This window comes from Cotesia typhae, unplaced genomic scaffold (assembly GCF_013202065.1).
Source record: "Cotesia typhae breed Kobodo isofemale line unplaced genomic scaffold, CoteBio_Ctyphae contig_4, whole genome shotgun sequence".
Classification (NCBI taxonomy): Eukaryota; Metazoa; Arthropoda; class Insecta; order Hymenoptera; family Braconidae; genus Cotesia; species Cotesia typhae.
This window is the reverse complement of record NW_027423748.1, coordinates 7242512-7267935: the sequence shown is the minus strand read 5'-3', so window position 1 is coordinate 7267935 and position 25424 is coordinate 7242512. Positions and strand designations below refer to the sequence as shown.

The 25424-nt window shown below is 28.1% G+C and overlaps 1 protein-coding gene across 1 annotated transcript in view; it reads right to left on the bottom strand.

Annotated features, from left to right (window-relative positions):
- LOC141527456 (uncharacterized) overlaps positions 1-25424 on the bottom strand; it is a 34166-nt gene continuing 8742 nt past the window's right edge. Inside the window, exons 2-11 of the mRNA XM_074242955.1 lie at positions 8016-8234; positions 7346-7650; positions 6812-6883; positions 5857-6080; positions 5259-5356; positions 4732-5043; positions 3877-4263; positions 3274-3793; positions 2536-2692; positions 1-2434 (exon numbers count right to left, since the gene is read on the bottom strand). Coding sequence (XP_074099056.1) covers positions 802-2434; positions 2536-2692; positions 3274-3793; positions 3877-4263; positions 4732-5043; positions 5259-5356; positions 5857-6080; positions 6812-6883; positions 7346-7650; positions 8016-8126 — 3819 coding nt within the window. The 5' untranslated portion in view covers positions 8127-8234 and the 3' untranslated portion in view covers positions 1-801. The remainder of the gene's footprint in view (positions 2435-2535; positions 2693-3273; positions 3794-3876; positions 4264-4731; positions 5044-5258; positions 5357-5856; positions 6081-6811; positions 6884-7345; positions 7651-8015; positions 8235-25424) is intronic.

The window sequence follows — 25424 nt, the reverse complement described above, 5'->3', positions numbered from 1 at the left end:
TTAATTGTTTTTAATATATTTTTATTTGATAATAACAACTTAACTATGTACATAAAAGATGTCTCAAGTCGCTTATAAAAACGACTTTCGCGAATGATGGCTCGATGTCGCTGATTAATCAGTGCAATTTCATCTTATTGCATTTATTTATATTTTAAATAGATTAATTGTTCAAGCAGTTTTTTTTTTTAAATTATAAATTAAATGATTTTCTAGCTGATATCTAGAGTACAATTTTGATTCTCTGCTAATATTCTATTCGCGAGCTCCAATTTATTTTTTAAAAAATCATGTGTGCGTCTAATTTTAAATGCAGCATTTATTTTATTATATTAAACATAATTATCAATTTTTTATTATTATCATTATAATAATGAAAATAAATTAAAAAAATATAATAGAAAATAATAAAACTTAGAAAATAGATTAATTTTAACCGCTTAATTGTTCTTTTTTTTATATTGTATTCATAACACAATTCGCTACATTCTAATTTGCACAGAATGAAAACGTATATGTTATGGCAAGTGAAATATTAAACAAATGAATTGCCCTCATAATAAATTGTTTAACAACATCAATAGATACATAAATTAATTGTTTATAACTTGATATAAAAAAAATTTATAAAACAAAATTCGAGCCACTGTAATATCAACATCTTGAGCCCTCATTTATCATAATTTTATAAATAAACTAAAAAAAAATTAACGAATACGAGTCACTTAAAAAAAAAAAAAAAAAAAAAAAAATAATAATAATTTAAAATGATATCATGGGGAAGCATTGAACGTCAAAATTTTAAACGGTCGTACCGTAAGTGCTGAACATCACCCGAGTGGTATCAGTATCCAAAGTAACGTCTTCCGGTGACGCAAGATCAACTTTAATAGATCCCGAATTGTTTCTACGTCTGGCCATGCCGCCGCCCCAATTAGAAAGTGTCCAGTGATAGGTTTCACTTTCGCCTTTGATCTCGCCCCCATGAAGAACTTCCGCAGTGTCTAGGCCGGTCTCCAGCGACACTGATGACTGGGAAGCAACAGAGTCGAAGCTTGAATCACCACCACCCCCGCGATAGCGACCAACGCACTCGGTAGCCATTTCACCGGGTGATTCCTCGATAGCTCTTAGAATATTTTGACAGAGCTCAGAGTCAAGATCAATAGGGTCTTCGGAGTCGCGATTATGAATATTTACGGCAATATGAGCTGGATGTGGTATGGGAAGTGGTATTACTAGTTTTTCAGCACTGTAAGGACGTATTTCACGTTTCCATGGCTGCCAGCGTCCATCACTAACGGATAATCCCGAGTTAGTTTTACGTCTTGATCTTGGCGATGTCAATAAACTTGTCTCACATCTTTTTTCTGGCTTGCGACTATTGGTTGCCTGCTTGGCTCGCGGATTAAAGTACGAGACCTCGAGATATGGACTCTGTACTTGTATGTTACCTCGTGGCGCGTAAATAGCGCCCAGTAGATCTAATCCATTGACACCACCTAGTTCGGTGCTGTGAACCATTTCAGTATAACGAGTTAGATCGACTCCTGGATGTGGTTCAAGCTTGAATTTGGTGTCAGTATCGTCGAGAGGCTGCAAAAAGTCCAAGCTAAATATGTCGGCATACATAAGACCAGCCAATCCGGCCCAGTCACCAACATTCAGGCCTTTATTTTCCCAGAAATCTTCCTCACAACCGTTGAGACGTGCCAGCACGTGCGATGGATACAGTCGCTCGAGCATCAACGCAGCTTGCTGTATAACAATTTTAAGATCAAATGTTGTCAACTTAATCTTGCTTCTTACAGCGACTCCGAGACCAGTTTGCAAATCCTTGCGTCGGCGATCTAGCTTTTCGTGAAGCACAGCAACCAAATCGCGCGCCTCTTTCTCCAATGACTTGTAAGGATCACGTGTTTTAGCCAAACTAGTGGCAAATGGACTGAAGCACGCCTCAACAAACTGCGTAAAGTCACGTTGCGGTTGTGTTATAAGACGTTCAGTTTCTTGTTGGAAAGCCAAAAGTTCATCGAGCTCAAGTTTAGCTTCAAAAGCCGCCAACGCTTGCTCTGGTCTTATTTGATAATAATAGTCTGAAGCTAGTCCAGGGCCTGCTATTCTCTTCACAACAAAACTGTCGCTTGCAGGTACACGTCCTCGATTCTTAATCACAAGATGGAACATTGCCGTGTCCCACATTACTCGTATCCAGTATCTTATCACAGCAATTGTGAGTATCAAAAACGAAATTATTGGACATATACATACGGTGACTAATAGTGCGACGATAGGCTGTAAGCAGCCCTGGATACCGATATTCCACACTAGTGCTTCCATTACAACTAAATATCGATTTCTACTTGGCTCTGGACTGTCGAAATCCATTACCAGCGCCATGAATGCATGCAGTAATAATGTTACTATTGGCATCCTGAAAAATAAAAAAAAAAAAAAAAGGTATTATAAAAGATTTAACTTCATTACTATGCTAATAATGCTGCTTTGAAACAAAGAATAATAATAACAACAGACCATAAAAACGCAGAAAGAGCGATGACGAGTGAACTGAAACTCGCTATAATGCAGATTATGGGAAAGAGGAAGAGAATACCCATAGTTCCCATAAGACCTTTTACTCCATAATTCCAGAGTCTATTTATGTGTCTCGTCATTCCTTTTCCAATAAATCCTACCAAAAAATAAAAAAACAAATTTATTTTTTTATTCATATACGGAAATAACAAAATGACACTGGATATCATTCCAGATTATACTCAGTGATATCTGTGGTGAAAAAAAAATTTCAGGTAGTAGCTAGAAAAATCTAGATTATACTGCGTGATATCTGGATTATATACTCATTATAATCTAGATTATACTAATTATAATCTGGATTATACTAATTATAATTTGGATTATACTCATTATAATCTGGATTATAGTGGTTGTAATCTCGATTATACTAGCTACTATCTGAAATTTTTGGCGGCATTTATTTTTCTTTTAATTAATACACTTTAATTAGTGGTGCAAGTGTACATTTTTTGAATTAAATTTATCATATTTATTTTCATCCATAAATTTTTTTAAAATAATTACCGACATAATTAACTTAAAAGTTAATTATTTATTTAAATAATCAGGCAATCTCCTTAAATTTTTCGGAATTTATTTAGATATATTTAAACTTCATATTAAAAAAAAATATGAAGCCTTTTATTAAAAGCTGCCTTGGTGATCGTACTACTTTAATTATTAATAATAAATTACCAGTGTCAGGCTCAGTCTCAAAGTGGGTCCGACTTTTACTGATATGCCGCCAAAGTGCAATCAATCGTGAACATAATGTCGGTGTTTGGGAGGATTTTCGCGGAAAAAGTGTCCCATTAAGTTGGCTCAACTCCAAATCCGGTGTGAAGGGCTCAACCAGTAGAAGCGCACGTAACGAGACACGGCTGCACCAGGGTACTGCTACGCCAAATAGAAACATTGCGTTCCACGTCCAGCACCACGTTCGGGCAATGTAGTTTATCCACCGCCACATTGGCCATCGTGTTGTCGTTGTGTGACAAATCTCTCGTTCAACCAAAAATACCGGCTGACTAGGATCTGCTCTAGGGGTTGTAATCGATGTCGGTGTGTTGCTCAAAACTGTAGGGATTATTTCGGATACTCCTTGGAAATTTCGTCTCACTATCCAGTTACGTGGTAGCCAGATTTGCGTTGGCCATTGGAAACTACGTGTTGGTGTTTTTACTTTACGTAACTCTTTTAGTAAAACTGGTTCACGCTGTAATTTTAATCCAATTAATTTGTAACTCATTAGATGAATAAATAGATTGGTTGAAAATAAAATAAAATAGATTAAAGTACCTCTTTCATGAATGTCAAGTCACGATTGAGGAAGTAAACAGTTTGACGTAAATTCTGTCGATTACACAAAGACAATGCCTCTTCGTGTGCACTCCATTCACATTCTTCAATAAAATTAGCTTCAGCTTCTCTCATTCTGTCCCGCATCCATGGTCCTATTCGCGCGAGAACCGGATGTTCACTTTCCATTTTATAACGCAAAGATTCCTTGGTATGCTGCAACTTTCGCTGGACATTTTGAACTGCTCGGTGCATCAGTACCACCGATTGAGCTTGTTCAATCAAAAGCTGGGCTATCCCATCGCCTAGGGCCAAGATATCCGGATGAGAAAGTATGCTTGAGTACACTCGTTGGAGGTATTCTCGCATTACCGCTTCATTCACTTGCTAAAACATAATAATTAAAAAAAAAAAAAAAAAAATTATAACGTTGTAAAAAAACATTGATGAAAAATTGCATATTTTTTTAAACTGAATTGAATTATTGTCACTGAATTATCATTGTTTTGTATTTGAAAATTAAAAAATTTTAAATATTTAAAAATATTGACAATTAAAAATTGGCATAATAATTTGATAATTGATATAATTATTATTTATAATTAATATTAGTTATTTTATTATTTTTCATTGTTATTTTATTAATTTATCGTTTATAATTATTATTAATTTATTTATTTATAGTTAATATTAATTATTAATAATTATCCATGTTGTCAATAATAATAATTTGATGTAATTTGGCATAAATATTTTTAAAACTGATTAAAAATATTAATTATTAATTTTTAAATATTATTTACAGTTTTTCAATTTATTTCTTTGAACAGAAAAAATACAAATAGAAATACTTGCCTGTTCGATTTCTTCGTCGCTCTTTTTTTGTGCTCGTAATTCCGAAATAAGTTTTTCGCGAAAATGTAAAAACCATCCACGCGTTTCGCGTTCCAATATAGTTACCAGAGTCGATAAAGCTTTTCTAATGATGTCACGACTAAATAATCTCAAGTCAACAGCAGTACCGGCAGGTGTCCCAAAGACAAAAGGCACCGAGACTGGTAGCAATTGCGATGATTCGCGTTCCACTTCAAACTTTTCCATCGTCGCTCGTCGTAATTGTTTGCGTATAAAACCGCAAAGTAATTCCAGTGAATCGTCATACTCAGGCTTTTGTTGTTAATACACATCCATTTGATGTACATGGAAATAATAATGATAATAATGGGATTAATTAAAATTAAACATATAACTAAGTATCGTAACAAATTAAAAGTTATCAATTACAAGTTTGAAATTTCAAATTTCAACTTGCAGAATCAGAAATAGAAATTTATGTAATTAAATTTAAACTTTTAAAATAATAATTAACTCTGTCACCTTACCCGACAAACTAACTCTGCTACAAGATAACGACATCTCTCTTCACGAATTTTACCATCTAAATTTTGCGCTTGAAGTGACGGTACTCCAATAATTATATCTGAAAATTTAATTTTATTTATTATTTAGTTTAATTTTATTAAAAAATTTTTTTTTGGAAAATTTTTAAGGATTAATTTTAATAAATTTGTTTTTTTGAAAGTGCAAAAAAAAAAAATAATCATAATCAAAAATTATAATTTAATTATTGATCAAAATTTTTTAATTTTTTAATAAAAAAATTAAAATTGAAAAAAATATCTTTAAAAATCACATTAATGATTATTTAAAAATTGTAAATTTATTTTATTAATAAAAAATATGACTGCAGAGAATGTAAAATTTAGGATTTAATGATTTTTTACTATTTTTAATCACAACATACATTATTAAGAAATTTTTGAAATTAATTTTGAAAATAATAAGTATTATAGAATTTTTAAAAATTAATAAATTAATTATCAAAAATTTAATTCAAGATATTCGTTATTTATTCATCTGAAACTGAACCGTATTAAAATAAATTATTAATAAATAATTAACTAATAATAATAAACTTACCCAGAAGTCTTAAAAGTCCAGTCAACAATGCTTTGAGTGCTTGTGAAATACTAAAACAATGAGATACTAGTCGCGCTCTCGCAGTAACGACAATAAATCTTGTTGCCAAAGCTAAATCTTTCAGCAAAGTCTCTCTTCTGCGATCTCTGCCTCGCTGGAGAAGTCCACTGAGTCGCCATCGGTGTGTTTGACCCGTGAAATTTATTGAATCCACCTCAAATTCTCTGTAAAGTTAAATCCTCATTAAAAATTAAAAACCAGATAATGTTAGCACACACGCCTCACTGTCTCGCACTCGTTAGCATTTTTTGCCGCACATTTGACAAACCAGGTGATTTATACAAAATACGTGATGATTAAATTATCAGGATAAAAACGAAACACTTATTAAAACAATTAATTATTAAATAAAATTAAATTATAAATAATATACATAAATAATTAATGAAATAAGATAGCATAAAAATTATTGATTCCAAAAAATCCCACCATATACACACCAATTGTTCTAATTAATACTATTATAGGCTTACAAAGCTCACTAATGTTTAAAGAAATAGTTTAATTGCTTCTATTGTCAAAAAATGTAAGTGTATATTTATAAATACATTTTTTTTTTTTTTAATTTTACACATTCCCCCTTTTATGATAATTAAACGTAGAACTAGTTTATACATTCATTGTGCTATTTTCTATTTAAAAACCTTCACCATTTTTTTTGGCAAGTTATTTTTTATGTTTATGTACACAAGTCATGCTGGTAAAAAATTTAAAAAGCTCATATAAACTTTAAATAGCCTTTTTTAAATTTGTTAGACTTTAATTTCCCCATTTATTAATTCACAGATTTATATTTAGTATTATATTAATTAAAAGTCAACACAGTGGATAATATTATTATAATTGTATAATTATTATTAACATGATGGAGTGTCGGGATTGTGTAATAACGTACCCGCATCTCCGAATGCTCTCCAATTGAGTGGCATTAAGCTTCTTCGGCTTTCCATACTTATCCTTGTGCAAGCTTTACAGAAATTGTTAACAAATAAAGTCAAGTATTTATCTAAGTAATTATTTCATTTTTTTTTTTTTTTTATATTAATTTATTAATTTTATTTAATTTTAAAGTATTATTATTGAGGCGCAAAATTGCCAATTGTGTAAAAAAAAATTTTTTTTATTTAAACATGACTTTATAATTTAAAAAAAAAATTGATCTTTTAAATACGCAGTGTAAGAGTATAAAAATAAATTCAAATTAAATCTATCTGACTATAATTTTAAAAATCTAAAATGTAAATTTTCTATAGCTACATTAATTTCAAGCGTATCTAATTTTTTACTAATTATAAGACACTAGCTGTATGAGGACGAGCTAAATTGTGAAAAAATGAGATTATTGATTATTAAATAATTAATTGTTTAAATTAAATTTTATCGGATTAAAATTTTAAATAGTTTTTTATGTTGGCTAAATAAAACCCACCCTCGTTCTCGGATACTTTCTAGCTGCTTGTTTGTGAGCCTCCGCGGCTCTCCTTTGCTGTCGACGGCTACGGCATCAAGCTCGTCGAAACTCGGTGCAACGAATAAATCTCTCAAGTGATACTTCTTCCGGACCAATGTATCTTCTCCATCAGTGCAGGCCGATAGTGGTGGTGGCAGTACAATTGGAAATGTTCGCCAGTGGTACAAAAATTGTTGAGCAACTTCTTTAATATTGTGTACCAAGGCCTCCACCTCGGCTGGTGCGCCTCGAAGATGACTTGCATCAAACTCAACAGGTTCTTTCTGTAAAATATTTTTAATAATTAATTACTAGCAACCTTGTAGTTACTATGAATAAATAAAATTTTGCTTTATTAAATAGTGACTTTTATTAAGTTGCACTTAATTTTTTTAACTATTGATGTTTTTAAAAATATAAGCTCATCCCGATGTTACACTCATCAAGAGCTTTCATTTGAGTACCCACATGCATTTTTGATATATTTTTCATATATACATATATATAATATATATAAATATATAAAATATATGAAAAATTGATGTGGGTACTCAAATGAAAGCTCTCGATGAGTGTAACATCGGAATGAGCTTATATCTTTGAAAATCTCAATAGTTCACGAGATACAAGGTCATTTCTTCATTCCTACCTCAGGTTGGAGTCCATCATTAATATGATAAGGTTGAGGTGGAGGATAAACCTGATGGTTAGGTCCGGAATTAGCAGAGTTCGCAGACGTAATATTTAAATTATGGGGCATGTCGCGCGTAAATAGAGTGCGCGGGGGCTGGGGTCAGCTACCCCGAACACCCACTATCTCCTCATACACCATGTTGCTTGTTGCCACCATTTATCATTCCTCTTTCTTCTGTAAAATGAAAAACAATAATAATTAATAAATCATTTAGTTGTTTAACCTCAATAAAAAGTTAATCATTGATTTTGAATTTTTTATTACCACCTATAAGTTTAATTTACAGTGAATCGATTAATCAGTAAGAGCTGGTAACTCCCACACAAGCTTTAAATAATACTGCAAAATTGGACTATTTCAACGATCGATATTTGAATTTTTTATTTTCAACAGTTTAAATTATGTTTGAATGAATGCAATTTGTAAAAGTTCTTAAAAGGAATATTAAATGAAATTATTTTTAGTTAAAGAGAAATTTTTTTCAATCAAGTTACTTTTTTATCAGTGAAGATGAAGATTTATTCAAGAAGTATATATCGCTTTACTAATGCCTAAAGGGCGTAGAAATTTTTTTTCTTCAATCAACTGTGAAATGTAAAGAAGTAAAAAGCCAAAAAAAATTTTTTTTTCGACATACGCTCTTTTGGATTTAAGAAAAAAAAAATTTTAATGGGAAGATGATACAATTACCCTTAAAATTTGAAGTCGATTGACCACCATCTATAACCCGAGAAGAATTCAATGAAAAATTTGATATTTAACAGTGATTGTATACGCTCTCAGCAATTATGTACCAGTTTCTTAGTTATATATATATATATATATATATATATATATATATATATATATATATATATATATATATATATATATATATATATAAAAACTAACTGTCAGAAACTTTAAAAAAAATAACAGTCTTTTAATATATTTGTTGTGAGTTTAAAAAAAAATTTTTGACCGTCTAATTATTTACAAATAACGGATTAAAGTTCAATACGAAAAATACTAAAACTACAATTTTTCGTATTTTGTAGAAATTCATTGAAAAAATTTGAAATTTAATTTTGAACTTTTCGTTAAAAAAATCGAATATTTCTAAAAATTGGGTACAATTTATGAAAAAGTATATATCTACGGAGTCGTACAGAAACAATTGTATGGGTTGCGTCTCCACGGGTACAGTCTTTCGTAAAAATTATGGATTACTTAGCTACAAGCTCATATACTTCCAATTTTTTGACAATATTGTATCATAAAAATTACCTTAATGTATAAAGATGAAAAATTACAGATTGTTACAGCACAACACCTTGAGTTTTAATAAAAAAAATCCGGTATTTTGTTTCGCTTCCGGGTCGACATGAAAAGACAGAGATCTAATTACGCCCGACGATATGTCTCATATCATGAATTTACAAAAGCTCTAACAACAAAAAAAAAACTTTGGTTGTTTACTCCAAGGTAGACTACACAGTACATGCTGGTTGGTAACTAACTCCTCTGACAGATGAGAATATTTAAAAAAGAATATAAAAAAAAAAAAAATAGGTCAGGTCCTTTTAGAGAGATCGGATATTCCAGTAACAAATTGTTCTCACGTACTGTACAATGAATAGAGTTTTACTAGTTCTTATTTCTTGAATTATGGGTGAATGCACGAAATAGTTTAAGTATTAATAGCTTGAATATATATATATATATATATATATATATATATATATATATATATATATATATATATATATATATATATATTTATAATCAAGCTTCAGAAAATGTACTCGAGCGACAGTACAAGTACGCGGGATAGAAATTCAACGGAATAATTTTAATTGTTGCCGAACAATCGAATGTTTTAAATACTATCGCATTAAAAGTTATTTTATTATATTTTGTATTGTATTGTTTTATATTAAAGGCTCAATTAATAAATTAATCAGTTTAAATTTAATTGTAATTCATGTTGAATAAAATTTGATTAATATCTTAAAGTTTGAGGTTTAATTAAAAGATAAAGATAAATATTTATTTAATGGACTTGTAATTAAAATACAAGATTACGAGTGAGTAAATAGCATTATCGGCAGGAACTTGTTTAAGAGTGTCACGGGTACGTGAAAAGTTGCGAGATTACTCAGACTCATGAAATTTAATATAAAGCGCATATATGTCATTAAACAAGTTGATATGACTGTTGCTGTTATTAATAAAGCTATAATGAAAGTAAAGAATTTGATAAATAAATGAATGAGTTAGAATTAAAAAAAAAAAAAAATAAGTGTGTTTATAGAGCAAAAAGCGAAAATATTGAAGACTTTATTGTGCAATAATTACTGCGCTCGAGACTATCTGCTTCAGAAAGCACATTTCTCTTGATGGTTTAATAAAACCATTGGTTGTAAAGATAGACATGAGTTTTATAGGCATCTATGAACGCCAATATAATTTTTAAGTGGCTATCAAATTAAGAGCTTTGATGTTATATTTTAGTTTAACAAATAACTTTTTTTTTATTGTTAAAAAAAATTTTTTAATTAAAATTATTTTCTCGTTCAAAGTTTTTTAATTTTCCTTTTAATAAGTTTTTTAATTTTCATAAATTCTGTAAATATAAAAATTTAAATACTGTAAAAATTAATATTTAGAATTGAATTTTTTATTTTAATCACATCCAGATTGTAGAATGTAAAAAATTGATCAAAGGTAATTGGATAAAAAACAGACTATCATAAAATGTTTATTTTACGACCTTCAAATTATTTATTTAGTCTACAGCAAGTTCAGAAAAAAACCATGAGTGTCATAAAGTATTTTAAGATCCGAAACACTAGTCATGAACAATCTAACATTACATTAATTAATTTTTCGATTAATTAATCAATATACAATTTCTAAATTTGATAAAAAAAAATTTTATTAACTAAATAAATAAACAGACTCACAATTACAATGTGCGCGGCATCATGACAATAGAGATGTCGTAAAATAAAAATTACATAATAATAATCCGTTTTTTGTCTGATTATCTTTGATCAATTTTTTGTATTTCATAAAAATATTATTTGAATCTAATTCCTATATTTTCAAGATAAATTTTTTGAAACTGTAAATTTTTAATTTTTTTTTGCTCGAAGCACCGGACTATTAAAATTTACACTATAAATTAAAAAAATTAAATTATTCTTTTTTTTTTTTTGCGTAATATTTATTTTAAAATTAATTTTTTTTTAAAATATTAAATTGATAATTATTTTATGAATTTTTTTAAGAATTTTTAACTCCCTATTAAATTTTTTTTAAGACGCACTGATGAGAAAAATTAATTTAATTTAAGTTGAAAAATATTTAAATCATAAAAATTATTTTGAAAAATTTATTTATTAATTAAAAATTGGTCAATTAAGAAGTTTTTTTAATTTTAGCAAATTTGACTTGGTTCAAAAAAATTTCAACTTAATTAAAAAAAAAAATTCTTTAAAATCATTTTCTTAACTCAAGATATTTAAAATAACTCTTGCATGTTTTTAAATGCATTTTATACAATGAGTAAACAGAATGGATCAGTGAGAGGTCGCAAGTACCAGAACCACGTTTGTTGACTGTCAATTAGCGGTCAGGATAATGATGCCTCAAATAATACCAGTGATATTAAATTTTTTTCTTCTTACATCAATAATAATATTATTACATGCGTATCAAGTATACTCACTCGCTGCACGTAAATTTATAAAAAAACCATATCACATTTTCAGCATTAAATATCTTATGAATAATAATTTTATTTATGATTATGATTAATAATATACAAGCATAAAAAAACTGTCAAATAAAATTCGTGGCTTTTGACAAACGAGACTAGAAAAATAATTCCGAATAATTAGACCATGTGACGTGTTTCTATGAGAAAAATCAATAAACGCTAGGCTTCTGGATTGAATTTAATAATTCTGGACGCGGCGCTGTTTAATATTTAAATACTTTCAGTATATTTTGAGAATATTTATTATTTAAATAACTTTAATAATCTCTCACGCAGAAAAATCTTTCCAGATGAATAAAAACCTAATTTTAATTCCACTAAAAACGGCGAATTGAGTTGACTGAAATGGAAAATTATTAATCTATATTTGAAGTAAATATTTTATTATGTGAATGAATTTATTATCCATATAATTCTATTCATCGAAGCCCGATAAAATAAAATTAAGCTTGGCAGACTTATATTTATTTATGTATTTACACACCAACATAAACCGTAATAATATTATAAATAATTTCAATGTCAGAACTTTTGTAAACGTTATCGATTTTTTGGTGCGCAGAAGATAAGGGTCTGTATTTTTATCATTAATTTATTTATTTCCATTTTGTCTGCCTTCTTTATTTACCCGAATAATCGAAAATCATTACTACTGTTATTCTGTTAGTCTGTTATTTATCAGAAACTTATTCAAGGATTATTGAAAATTGAAGCGAGCAAACGATTAAGTCGAGACGAACGATCTGAGATAAAAAAGGTTAAAAAATTTTATTTACGTCTGATCCTTTGGTACGTGCCTAAACGGATGTGGTTTTTAAAGTTTTATATAGACACGAATAAAATTACAATGACGTACTTTTCTATTCACTGTTTTATTTATATATTTTTTTTTTGCTCCACGATAGCTGCTAATCGATTGTTTGCGTGTAAGAGTTATTTGCAGTAATTATGCAGTCGCAAACGCCTCACTGAGAACACTAACTTTTAAATAATGAGGCCGGCTCAATTAACTTTATTTAAATAATAAAAATTAAAGTCCCCGAACAATCTAATTATCGAAAACAGTTAAGCGATGAAAATAAAATCACCATTTAAATTTATCTCGAAACTTTTGAATTATTAAATGTTTTATGAGTCTAGCGATAGTATATATCTGCTAACTGGATATTTATTTAAGACAAATACATCAACTAGATTTAATGATCTATAGACAGCATTCTCCGACTTTTGACCCACTTGGAAGCTAACGAGTACTTGTAACCTTAAAACCCGGCTATTGCTCAAGTAAAGACACAACCTAGACTACTAATACTTCTAGGTATATGTGCATGTACAATGTACTTAAGCTCTTTTTTATACAAGCTTAAAAATAAATTATAAAAAAAGAGACCAGCCGGACTTGACGAATCACACCATGATAAATTTATGTAAACATCTTTTAACTACTCCGTAATGTTTTTTATATTCTTTTCATTTATTCCTCTCTTAAACAGACATCACATGCTTATTTTATAATTATTATTATTAGATTTAAATATTTTTTCATGGTTTTAAATAAAATGGAAATTTTAATAATTGTTTACAAGTGAGATTAACCCCATTTTGAGCCATAACTAGGTGAAAAATAAAACATTTTCAATTTTTTTTTGATTCTGCTTGTTTTTATGGTGCAGTTATGATAAAAAATTTCGTGAAAAAAAAAAATAAAGATTTCAATTCACGGAAAGAACAAGATGACACTGGATATCATCCCAGATTATACTGAGTGAAAAAAAATTTCAGATAGTAGCTGGTATTATCCAGATTACAATGAGTATAATCCAGATATCACTGAGTATAATCTGAATTTTTTTAGCTACTATCTGAAATTTTTTTTCACCACAGATATCACTGAGTATAATCTGGAATGATATCTATTGTCATCTTGTTCTTTCCGTGTAGCTTTTTTGGCTTTAAAAGTTGAAAAAAAAATTTTAACTCTCATGTTTTTGGATAAAATTTCTATTTTATCTTTTTTTGATATTTTTAATATATATATATATATATATATATATATATATATATATATATATATATATATATATATTTTTTTTTAAGTACATAAAAAAACGAACAATTTAAAAAAAAATTGATCAATTTAATTAAAAAAAAAAAAAAAAAATTAACATGGGCTAGCATGGGTTGACCCTACTTGTGAATAATTACCGAAATTTTTTCCTGAAATCAGAAGCTTTAATCAAGTTTAAAAAATTATTATTATTATTATTATTATTATTATTATTATTATTATTATTATTATATTATTTTGAACTTATAATATTTATGAAACAAATAATAATGATACTTTTTGAAACATGATAAAAACTTTTGATTTCATGGAATTATTATTATTATTATTATTTTTTTTTTATACAAACTAAAATAGCTTGTTATAAAATTGTCAGTAAGTGTTAAAAGTTGGGATGTATAGGTTGAGAAAGGTCAATGATCTTCGCATTAGTTAAACGAAGAAAAAGTCATAAAGAAAAGAAGACTGAGGTTAGTAATTCTCAGATGAATGTGCCAAGACTGTACTACTAATGTGTACAGAGATTGTAATACTTGTAGTAGTGCAGACTTAATGCTATACCATGACAAGCATAGCCAAGCTATTACAAGTATAAATCCCCGGGCGACGATTAACCACAACAGGTTTAGTTTGTACACACGTGTATCGTCATCATATCAGGTAGTATGAGCATGAATGGAGGGCATTCACGAGTCAACATGTTCAGTATAACATACATCGACGTATACAATGTCTATGACCAGCCAGACGTCTATATGCACCATGATCCCTCACTCACGATCATGATAAATATGTTTTCTACGTGCACCAATGAAAGTTCAATTTCACCGACCCTTGTATCTCATACTGGTACTTGGGAATTTATGTCATGGTCTACCTCCGCGTATTTTCCTTATTAATTTTCTGGATCAATTTCCGGATAATAATACGATTATTAATTGTTTTAGAGGACCCAAACATTTCTTATATTGGTTGGGAAAATAAAATAGCAGGGGGTTGACCATTTTAAGGGTCAATTTTTTTTTAAATATAAATTCAAGTTATAGCTATCAAATATTTAGTTCAGAATGGGAAGAGTTTTACTTTTAAATATAAATTATTATTTTAATTAAATTATACTCCTAATTGAATAGTATTCTAAAAATTAATAAATTGAGAAGAAATAATTTTTAAATTAGCAACCTTGCAGTCACTACGTGAATTATAAATAAATAAAATTTTGCTTTATTAAATAATGACTTTTATTAAACTGCACTGTAATTTTTTAACTGTTGACATTTTTAAAGATATAAGCTCACCCCGACATTATACTCATCGAGACCTTTCATTTGAGTACCCACAACAATTTTTCATATATTTATATATATTATATATATGTATATATGAAAAATATATGAAAATGCATGTGGGTACTCAAATGAAAGGTCTTGATGAGTATAACATCGGGATGAGCTTATATCTTTAAAAATGTCAATTTTTCACAAGATAGAAGGTCACTTTTTAATTATCAAGATTTTTTAACGATACAAAATTTAACCATAACAACCCGTTTTATCATATAAATACACTGACAAAAAATTTTTGCTTATTATCTTAATAATATAGATTATTGTCAGAAATTTTGAATGAAAAAAATGTATAACGTGATTGTATTTTACAGGACAGCTGTTTTTATTTTCAAAGACATAAAAAAGGTAAAGTTTACACACCGCAACAAAACCTATCGTAATTTGTCCTCACATAAAACCCGTCACATAACGTCAGAATTTAACTATTCATCATCTACAGCGATAAAATTTTTTAGCGACTCTATATGAAAATAAAAACAAGTGGAAAAATGGAATAAAAGTGTTGATAATAATGTAAACTTATGAGAACGATTGTTATCCCATTATTTTAAACGAGTACAATGGAGATAGAGAAATTCCTTTGAGCAATAATTAGAGGCTGACAATTGAGCTAATATTACCACTTTACAAGCTCGTGCAGAGCTACTTCTCCAATATTCGGTCAACTTAGACACATCAGTTTCCGCGAGACTTGATGTCAAAGGTTACTTCAAATGATTAGACTTGCAATACACCAGCTATATACCGAAGAACTCAAGAGAAGCGACGTACAGTTCAATATGTCCATTGAAGCTCAAAGAAACAGAGCAATACCCTGTCGATGATTTAGCATATATATTGTTTAAATTTAACCGAAGAAAAGAATGTTGGGTCATCACAAGAGCTTGGAATTTGAATTTTCAAGAGCAAACAATGTCTTTGATTCTACAATCTGAATATTTCTATGCGTTAGAAGTCGAAAATTATATTTTATTGATGTAGAAATTTTCACTGGCTTCAAATATATCAATGAATATCCAAAACTTAAACTGTTCAAAAATCTATATTTACACTGATAATAAATGAAAAGTTTTTTTTTCTAAGTGCCTAATTAAACAAACTGCCAGACCAATATAGATTAAATTTATATTAAAAGGTGGAGCATGTATCAAAGAAGGTTTTAGTAACCTACATTTTTTTGATTGAGCAAAAAATAAATTAAATTATCTTTGGATTTTTTTCATTACTTAAATTAGATCTAAAAAAAATTGATTTTTTTCTTTAATTTTTTTTAATTTTCTACATGTGAGATTTTTCGCTTAAATTTTTTGTAATAATTTTTTTCAATGAAAAAAATTATTAAATTAAATTTTAATTTTAAATTTGTTCTTTTTATTTGGCATTTATTTAAAATAAAAATTCAATGATTTTTAATTACTTTAAATATGAAGCATTTTCATGAATTTTTATTACAGTATTTCAATTTCGGAATAAGCTGTCCTAAAAACAAACAAAATATATCAAAATCAAAAAAGTTAAATTTTAAATTCATCGAAGTGGACGATTGACAACAAGAGTTTTTTTTAACGAGGTGATTTTTATAAAAATTTTACCTTGTCATAGATTCGTTACTGGTATATTTATTTATGTCTACATAAAAAAGAGGAAAGAAAATTTTATGATTACTGACTATGGCGTTTATCGATGACAGAAGAACCATTCAATTTAATCGCCCGATTATCAATTGGAAATTATCGAGACTATCGAAGTACTGGGTGTGTTATGACCCTCCTATCCTCTATAACATATACATGTGATGTACTGGGTGGATGCAGTATTCCAATATAATAGTTGAACAAACGTGTAAGTGAATACGCGCTGGCAAAAAATTGTCAATAATTTACGGTGATTTTTAGCGATGTTTATTTTAGCAAATAAACTCTGCGAAAAAACTACATTTAGCAAAAAAAAAATGTACAACAGAATATTATTCCGAAGTTTTCGTTGATTTACGAATAAAAGCCTGATGATAAATATTCTTGAGGATTATGCGCACTGGTAGAAGGATTTGTTTATATTTAATAAGCTTTATTAACTGTTAATAAATGATTTATTAAATACGATTGATTAAATGTTAATAAATATTTTTTAACTATTAATGAATGTACTTTCCTGCTAAATAAATATTTATTGAGTGTTAAAAAATATTTATTAAAATTTAATAAATTAAACTTCAAATAAATTAAATTATTAATAATTAATAAATCTTTCCATCAGTGTGTAACAGAATATTATTCCAAAATTCTCGTTACATTTTGATCGAGTTGATTTACCAATAAAAGCCCGATAATATGATGATGAATATTCTTGAGGATTATCCGAATAAATAAAGTAATGTAATGTGGTATCAGCGAAAATTGAATATTTTAAACTGCTAAATCTACTTTGCTCAGACTGAAGGCTGAAAAAAAAAGATATTGAAGCATTTCCTGCGAGCATTAATCTTTCACGTCCATTATATATCATCATCGTCATTCTGGAATAAAATGAAACAAGTTGGTACACAGTAGAGTACGTAGTATGTAAGAAATAAAAGTAACAAGGGCGAGAATAAGAGATAACGCAAGTGGATGATGTATTCGAAAGCGGTCTACGTAATAAGAGTATGAGTAAGGTGGTTTTAAATGCAAAGAAACGTCTGCTCTGAAGGAATTTTTTTTCGATTATGTTGTACATACATGTATGCATCATATATGATAGTATGTCAGTAGAAAACGCCGCGGCCATTTGTCATCACCACTGCGGATAGTTTCACATAGTTTCTTCGGATGTGCCGTATCAAAGAGGATGAGATGACAAAGAATGTGGGTAGGATGGATTATTATTTTTAAGTGAAAAAAGACTTGAAAGATTTGGCAGTTTAATGCATATAGCAAAGAATTTTTTTATTTTCAATTTTAAAGAAGATATTATCAAGTATTGTGCGATGTATTTTATTGTTACCGAAAGAGTAATGAACAATGATTTTTCGGCAAAGTAACTTTGCAATAAATTTTGTGAATTTTCTGGTTTATTCGGAAAAGCTTTTACTGATTCTGTTAGTATTTTTTTTTGCTACAACTTTGTACGAGTTGTATAAATTTATTCAAATTCTGAATTGAATGTTAATGTTGTACTTTTTTTTTTTTTTTTTTTTTTTCAATTAAAAAAAAAATTTATGAAGTAATTTTTTATTAAAAAGTTGAAGACCACTGTCTAAGGCTAACCTTAATTTGAAAATACTTTGATGCTTTATAAAACAAATAATTCTACTTAGTAAATTACTTTGACATTAATGGCTCTATTAAAAATTGATAAAATTATTTTTTAGGTTCTTATGAAAGTAAAACAGAGTTTAAAAATAATTAAGTCTGTTAAAAGTTAAATAAATCGACGGTAAGAGCTATTAAAAATAAAATAAACGGTTTTTATTGATAAAAAAATGATTTTATGATGAAATATAATAAATTTTAAAATCAATTTACGGAACTTAAATTACAAAAATTTGAAGACGTTAAAAAATGTATTTAGTTATTAATTTAAATGATGTTAAGACCTCGATAATTTTATAAATTAGTTTTGAATAAAAAATATCTCTACATAAGAGTTTTTTCCGGAGAAATTGCAAAGGGTAATTGATTTGAGTTGATTAATAATTGTAATTAATAAAATTGTATTAAGTATATATTAATGTTTTATCAAGGATTAAGTAGGTCAACAGCTATCCAGGATCTTATGGTCCAGGACCTGCGCACTAGAGTTTAAGATGCAAAGTAACTGGAACAAGATAACTGTAAGCTTCTCAGAACACCAATTTCCTTTTCTGTTTAGTATTTTTTTTTGTACGTATTACTATTGTTATCATTCATACTATTGTTAAATCATATTTTCACTAAACCGTTTTATCACTCTATTTCGATAATTTAAAAAAAATTAATTTGTCAGTACAGAGCAATAATCCCGTGCTCTGTTGTGAATTGATCTAGGTCAACAAAGATGATGGTGGTTAGTTTCAGTTACCCTCGATTTACTGGACCATGATATTGTAAGATAGAAATAAAACCTTAAACTTTTTTATCTCAATCTATTTTTTTATAGTTATTGACGAGAAAGCGTTTCGAATGACAGCTTGTAATATCTTTTAAATTAATCATGTGTTCTCTATCATTGGTACTAATAAAAATATTTATACCTTCCTGTCAACTAGTATTTTCTTCACAAATCACTTTTCACGTCTTTCAATTAAACTAATTTAATAAGTTGACATCCAGTCAATTAAAATAAAAAATTCTTTCAGTCAAATGATTTAAATTTATTTATAGGATTTAATAATTAAATAAAAAATTTTAAGTTCTTTTTTACATTAGAAAATAATTTCTTAATTTTTTACTTCATCATTATTTAAAAATTATTTTAAAAATTTCAATCACAACCTATTTTTTAAATTTTTTACCCAAAAATTTAATCAAAAAATTACATTTACAATTCTTAATTCAAAATTTTTAAACTCACAAATTTTCAACCCCATTCTAGAAACATAAAAATAAAAATTATATTCAGAGAATAATTTTTTGACTCCAGAATTTTTTAAAATAAACATTTCAATATAGTAATTTTTTTAGAGAAGAATGTCAATATTCATTTGCAGTATTATAAGAAAATAAGAAAATAACTTCACTTGAATTAAATAAAAATTATTCTAATCAACTTGACCAATTCCACAGATAAGACAGAATTCTTCAGAAAAAATTTTTTTCTCAGTATATTTAAATAACATTGTTTTAAAAAATTTTCAATCACTTGTTATCGAAAAATAACATTTTTTTTTCAACACAACTATATAAGTTCGCATCAGTGAAAGTGGTCTATGACGTATCACTCTATATATTTGTCTTGGTCATGAAGGGAAAAAAAATTCCAGTAGCTCTAAGTCTTCCTTTGTTTAAAACCCTCTACTCGTTACACCTCATCCCTTTTCTCTTATATTATACAGCACACATTTATACCGGGTATCTACACACACATACATATGTATGTAAGTAGAATGCTATATACCATGATAAAGTATGTCTGGTAGACCCAACACTTTTTTACAACTCACACTAGATGTATCTGAAGCTTCAGCTTGCCACCCTCGTATAACAGAATGGCAGAACGTTGATGAAAACCGTAGGCGGCTAAATGATCGGAAAATTGCCTTGCAATTTTTATATTCCCTTACTCCAGACATCAATTTAAAGCCGCAAAATTAAATGTTAAATTTATTATTTTTTCATTTTCCTCAACTATAAATAATTTAACGAGCCAAACTTTTATTTTTAAATTTAAATTGATAGATGATATAAATGAATTATTCTAAAGTATTATTTTACATTCAATTTGACCCTTTTACGAATAGAAGCGTAGAACATACAGTATAAAGTAACAAAGAGTAGAAGAACGTGATCAAGTATAAGAACCCAGAATTGCCCTCCACTCGTCTAAGCTTATTCTGTATTATCACTCAATTTAATCGCTTTCTGCCGAGCAAACACGTGTGTCAACTATATACATCTGTAATATATATTTATCGTGTATCGTACATCGTATATTGTATATAATACATAATATGTGTACCTGACTCTTTTATTTGTGCGCAAGTAGTGCAAGAGTTTTTTCTGCACAGAATAACTACTGATACACGACGACAATACTTTTAGTTAAAAGAGAAAATCACTTTGTTCGCTTACAACTTTGCTTCTTATTCTTACTCATTTTTTTTATACTTTCTGTATAACTTTATCATTCAAATAATTAGTTAATTGTTACCATTCATCATCAGAAGTATCACAGTCACAGCTTGTTCTCAATAAAAAAAAAAATTTACTCTAATTTAAAACTTCAAAGTACCGCAAAAATTTATGTATTTTTTTTATGAGCTAAAAAAAATAAAAATTCAAGTTTTTGTCGGAGTAATAAAAGTAAATTAAGTATGTAGATGGAGATGCAATAAAAAAAATAAACAATGAACCGGGTCAGTTAAGATAATTTCAATAAAGCGTTATTCTACTTTTTCTGTTTCCGGCTTTTGATAGTATTTTTAAAAAGAGTTCACTGGCTGCCTGGCAGTGGCCCAGGAAAAACTCATGACGTCAACGAACGAATGATGACAAAAGATTATTCCTGCTCTGCGAGTGCTATGGATCAAGTTTTACTCGTAGAACTATACGTATATTAGATATAGCACTTATTAAAAAAAAAAATCATAAAAATAAGGTTATCATTTTTTAGCTATTAATCTCCTTCATTTGAGCGCGAACTTTGTTCCTTTACTTAACTTCTTGAGCGTCGATTTTAAATTTTATTTTCTTACTTGCTCTCGTACTTAAGTTGTACTTATCAACTCTCGAGTGCTTCGTTAAACAAAGCTATTGTTTTGTTTTTAAACTACTTCATCATCTCTTGGTTACAAATATTGATGAAATCAACTTAATCACTCAAACGAAATTTTTCCTCATTGATATTTTTGTAAATTGTAGTTTAAAAAATTAAAAAACACGCTTTAATATAAAATTAAACTAAAATAAAATTATTTAGAATAAGTTTGAGGCAAGAATAGCAAAAAATAGAAAAATATTTAGAAACATTTAGAAAAAATTTTCTAAATGTGAGATACGACAAATTAGAATGGCATTATCGATGTATAAGAAAAAAAATCTCTTAAGAGCGGTTGATAGTTAATTTTTAAACGTGTTTTACTTATGTATAATAAAAAATTATATTAATTATTAAAGTAATTAAATAATCTTTAATAATTAAAAAAATTTGCAGTTATTTATGCATAAAATGCGTTTTAAGATTCCATTTGTTGTACAAATATGACGGAGATACTTTCTTTTGTCTGATAGAGGACGAGAGAAAAAAAATGTAAACCCTTCTTATGAAAGAAAAAATTATTTAAACAAGAAAAATTTTTTTAAGAATCAGCTAAATTTTTCTTGAACCAAAAAAAACTTTTTAGCTTAAGATTATTTCTGATTCAAAAGGATAAAATTTTTCAAAATGGTATTTTTGGTCCAAGATTTTCTTTCTTTATTCATTTTAATTTTTTTATCAGTCTAGTAAAAGAATATTAAAAAATTTTAATTAAAACAGAGACCTAAATTTTTATCGCAATTATTATTTCAGTATTCTAATCTTTTGAATTGTTCCAGCAGATATTTTACATCTAAATATGTAGATGGACATAAATGTAAAGCAAAATTATAATAATCCTTGTAGCAACATCGATAATTGTATTATATATGCCTCATATGAGCAGCACAATGTCACTCAAGCATCAAACCCACGTCTTCTGCACTCCCTAGTGACCATAACAGACACCCAAACCCACATACTGGCCATCACAAAGTTCATATCACACACTTGTCTTCTCGTACATGCTTTTAAATCCAGTGTGTGTGTGTGTGTGTGTGTCTAATGTACCGAATGCTGTAATAATTTTTCATAAAATAATCCTTTGATGCATCAGCCAGCATCAACCAGCGGTTAAATTTTCACTCTCGGCGTCCGTACTCTATAGTTATCGTTATCAACTAGAATTAACATAAGACTCAATTGCGTCTCCATAAACTACAAGAAGAAATATTAATGTTGATAATAACAAGACCAAGAATATAAATCACCGAGAAATTCTCCAAGGAAGCCGAGAAGTAATAAAGCGAGAGCACAACATTGTAATTATAGAAATCAAATTATCATTATATATGCTAAGCTCTAATTTGACTAATGTGACTTCTCATTAGCGTTTAATTTTATATTCTATCATTTTAATTGATACATTTCACTAAAAGTTTTATAAGTTATTTTGTTAACAGAGAAAAGTAATTATTTTTTTAAGAGCTCTGTTAAGTGATTACAGAGTATTGCTGTGGATTTATACCCGGGTTAATGCAAAATGCTAAAGAATTATTTTTCACAGTGTAACTTTTAAATGGGTCAAGTCGGTCTTTCATTGTTAGCAATTTCTATCAATTAACTCCAATGCACCGGCTTAAATCACAATTACAAATCCGTCATCGTAAAAGCACTGCTTTAATATTCTTTCGCTTAATTTATTCAATTTTTTTTTTTTTTTTTCATATTTATTTATATATTTATTTTATGTGAGAAACTGTGAGCGACTTTCAGAAGTGTAAATAAATTCATGTCTCGTCTGACAATTTTTTTTTGTAATAAACTTTTAATACATCTTAAGAATTAAATCATTGAAATAAAAAATTTTATGTACTGAAAATTCAGCATCGAACTTGTTAAAAAGTTTTATGGATTGAAAACTTAAATAAGAATATTACTTTTTATATTATATAATATTACTAGCGACCCGGCCACGCGTTGCTGTGGCTGAGTGATTTAGAAAACGTGTACAACACTGAGAAAATTTGAATTAAAACGTACCGCCATTTATGATATATTTATGTCAGGCAGTACTACAGTTAACTGTAAGGCGCCATCTGTTTCAGACTTATGAAACTTACAATTAATAACAATAATCAACATAAGTAATCATTTTATTGTTAATTAATAAATGTTGCGACCATGAATTCAAATGAAAACTATCCTATCTCCTAAGTTGGAACAAAACACCCATTTAAACGAAAAAATAACTAAAATCGTTTAAGTAGTTTAGGAGTACATCGCGGACAAACATCGTGACAGGAGATTTATATATATTAAGAAGAAGAAATTATTAAAAAAAAAAAAAAAAAAAAAAAAAAAAAAAAAAACCTTTATTAACCTTGCTATTTTTTTACTGTTAAGAAAATTTATACGGAGAGAAAATAAGCTGGAGTTATTCCAAGCAAACACGACAAAATATACAAAAGTTGTATAGCTATTTGATATATTAATTTAGTAAGTATAAAGTATAAATTCCGCGGTACTTATGCTATACAATAGATTGTTCTTAAGCACACGTGAGAAAATTTCTGACTTGTATAAATAATACTTAGATAAATGTACGTAAAAATGATACGTATAAATAAAATATATTGTTGTTCTTTTTTCGCGTTCCCGCAGATCAGCTGAATTAATCATTTAGACTGAGGCAGGGTTCGAAGGACAGAAGGTCTTTTAGTTTCTGAGGAACGACTTCTAATTAACGGAATTCGATTACAAAGCCACTTAGACTTGATGGAATCCTTTGTAAATGATTTATTTTTTTTTCTCCAACTACTTCATTATGTCGTTAAAAAAATAAATGAGAAAAAAAAAAGAAATAATACGACTAGTAAATAAATGATTTATAATTGTTTTAAACTATTTTTTTGCAATTTTAATTTGTTATTTTAAATACCACGAGTTTATATTTATCTAAATATTTTTTACACTTTCCCACCGAATTCTCTGCTATTAAAACTCATCTCTAGTTCGTTGACCTTTATGTTTTCTGCAAATTTATCATTTTGTTTGTTAAATTTTACCCACGATAATTTTGTTTTTAACAAAAAAAATTAAATAATAATAATATAATTGATTATTTTTATAACCTTTAATTATTTCCAGCTTCCAGACTTTTAAAATAAAATTTTCATGTTAATTTTTAAAAAGTTTGAAGAAAAAAAATTCTCTTGAGTTGTCTTTTATTAATAAAATGTATATATAATAAAAATAATTAAATAAAAAAAATCACGAGCTTATTTTAGAGTGGAATTGTTTGAGTTGATTAATGTTCGCAAAATCTCTGATAATGTCTTTGAGGGTTAATATTGATTTTTAAAAAATTTTAAAGACCCAGAGATTCCCGACAGGGATCATAAAAATTTAACGCTGTCGGCTGAAATTCTGGTCTAGTGAACAACCTTATCACCTCCGGGGAAAAATATACCTGTCTTCAAAAGCCCCATGTACACATAAATATATGTAACATCTATGTATCATACTTTGGTCTAGCAAACAATTTAAGCTCCCGGTTTATTTTTAGCTTTGGATTTAAAGTTTATAAATCCCAACATTCGTTTATTGAAACTAAATAATAAATAGCTAATGGCAAATATTTAAATCAAACGCACAAAATTCTAAAACTAAATTATTAATTTTTCAGCTCTGCGCAAATTGAATGAAAAATTTTTTTAAAAATTCAAGATGAAATAAAATCAGTTTTTTTTAGTGAAATTTATTGCCATTGT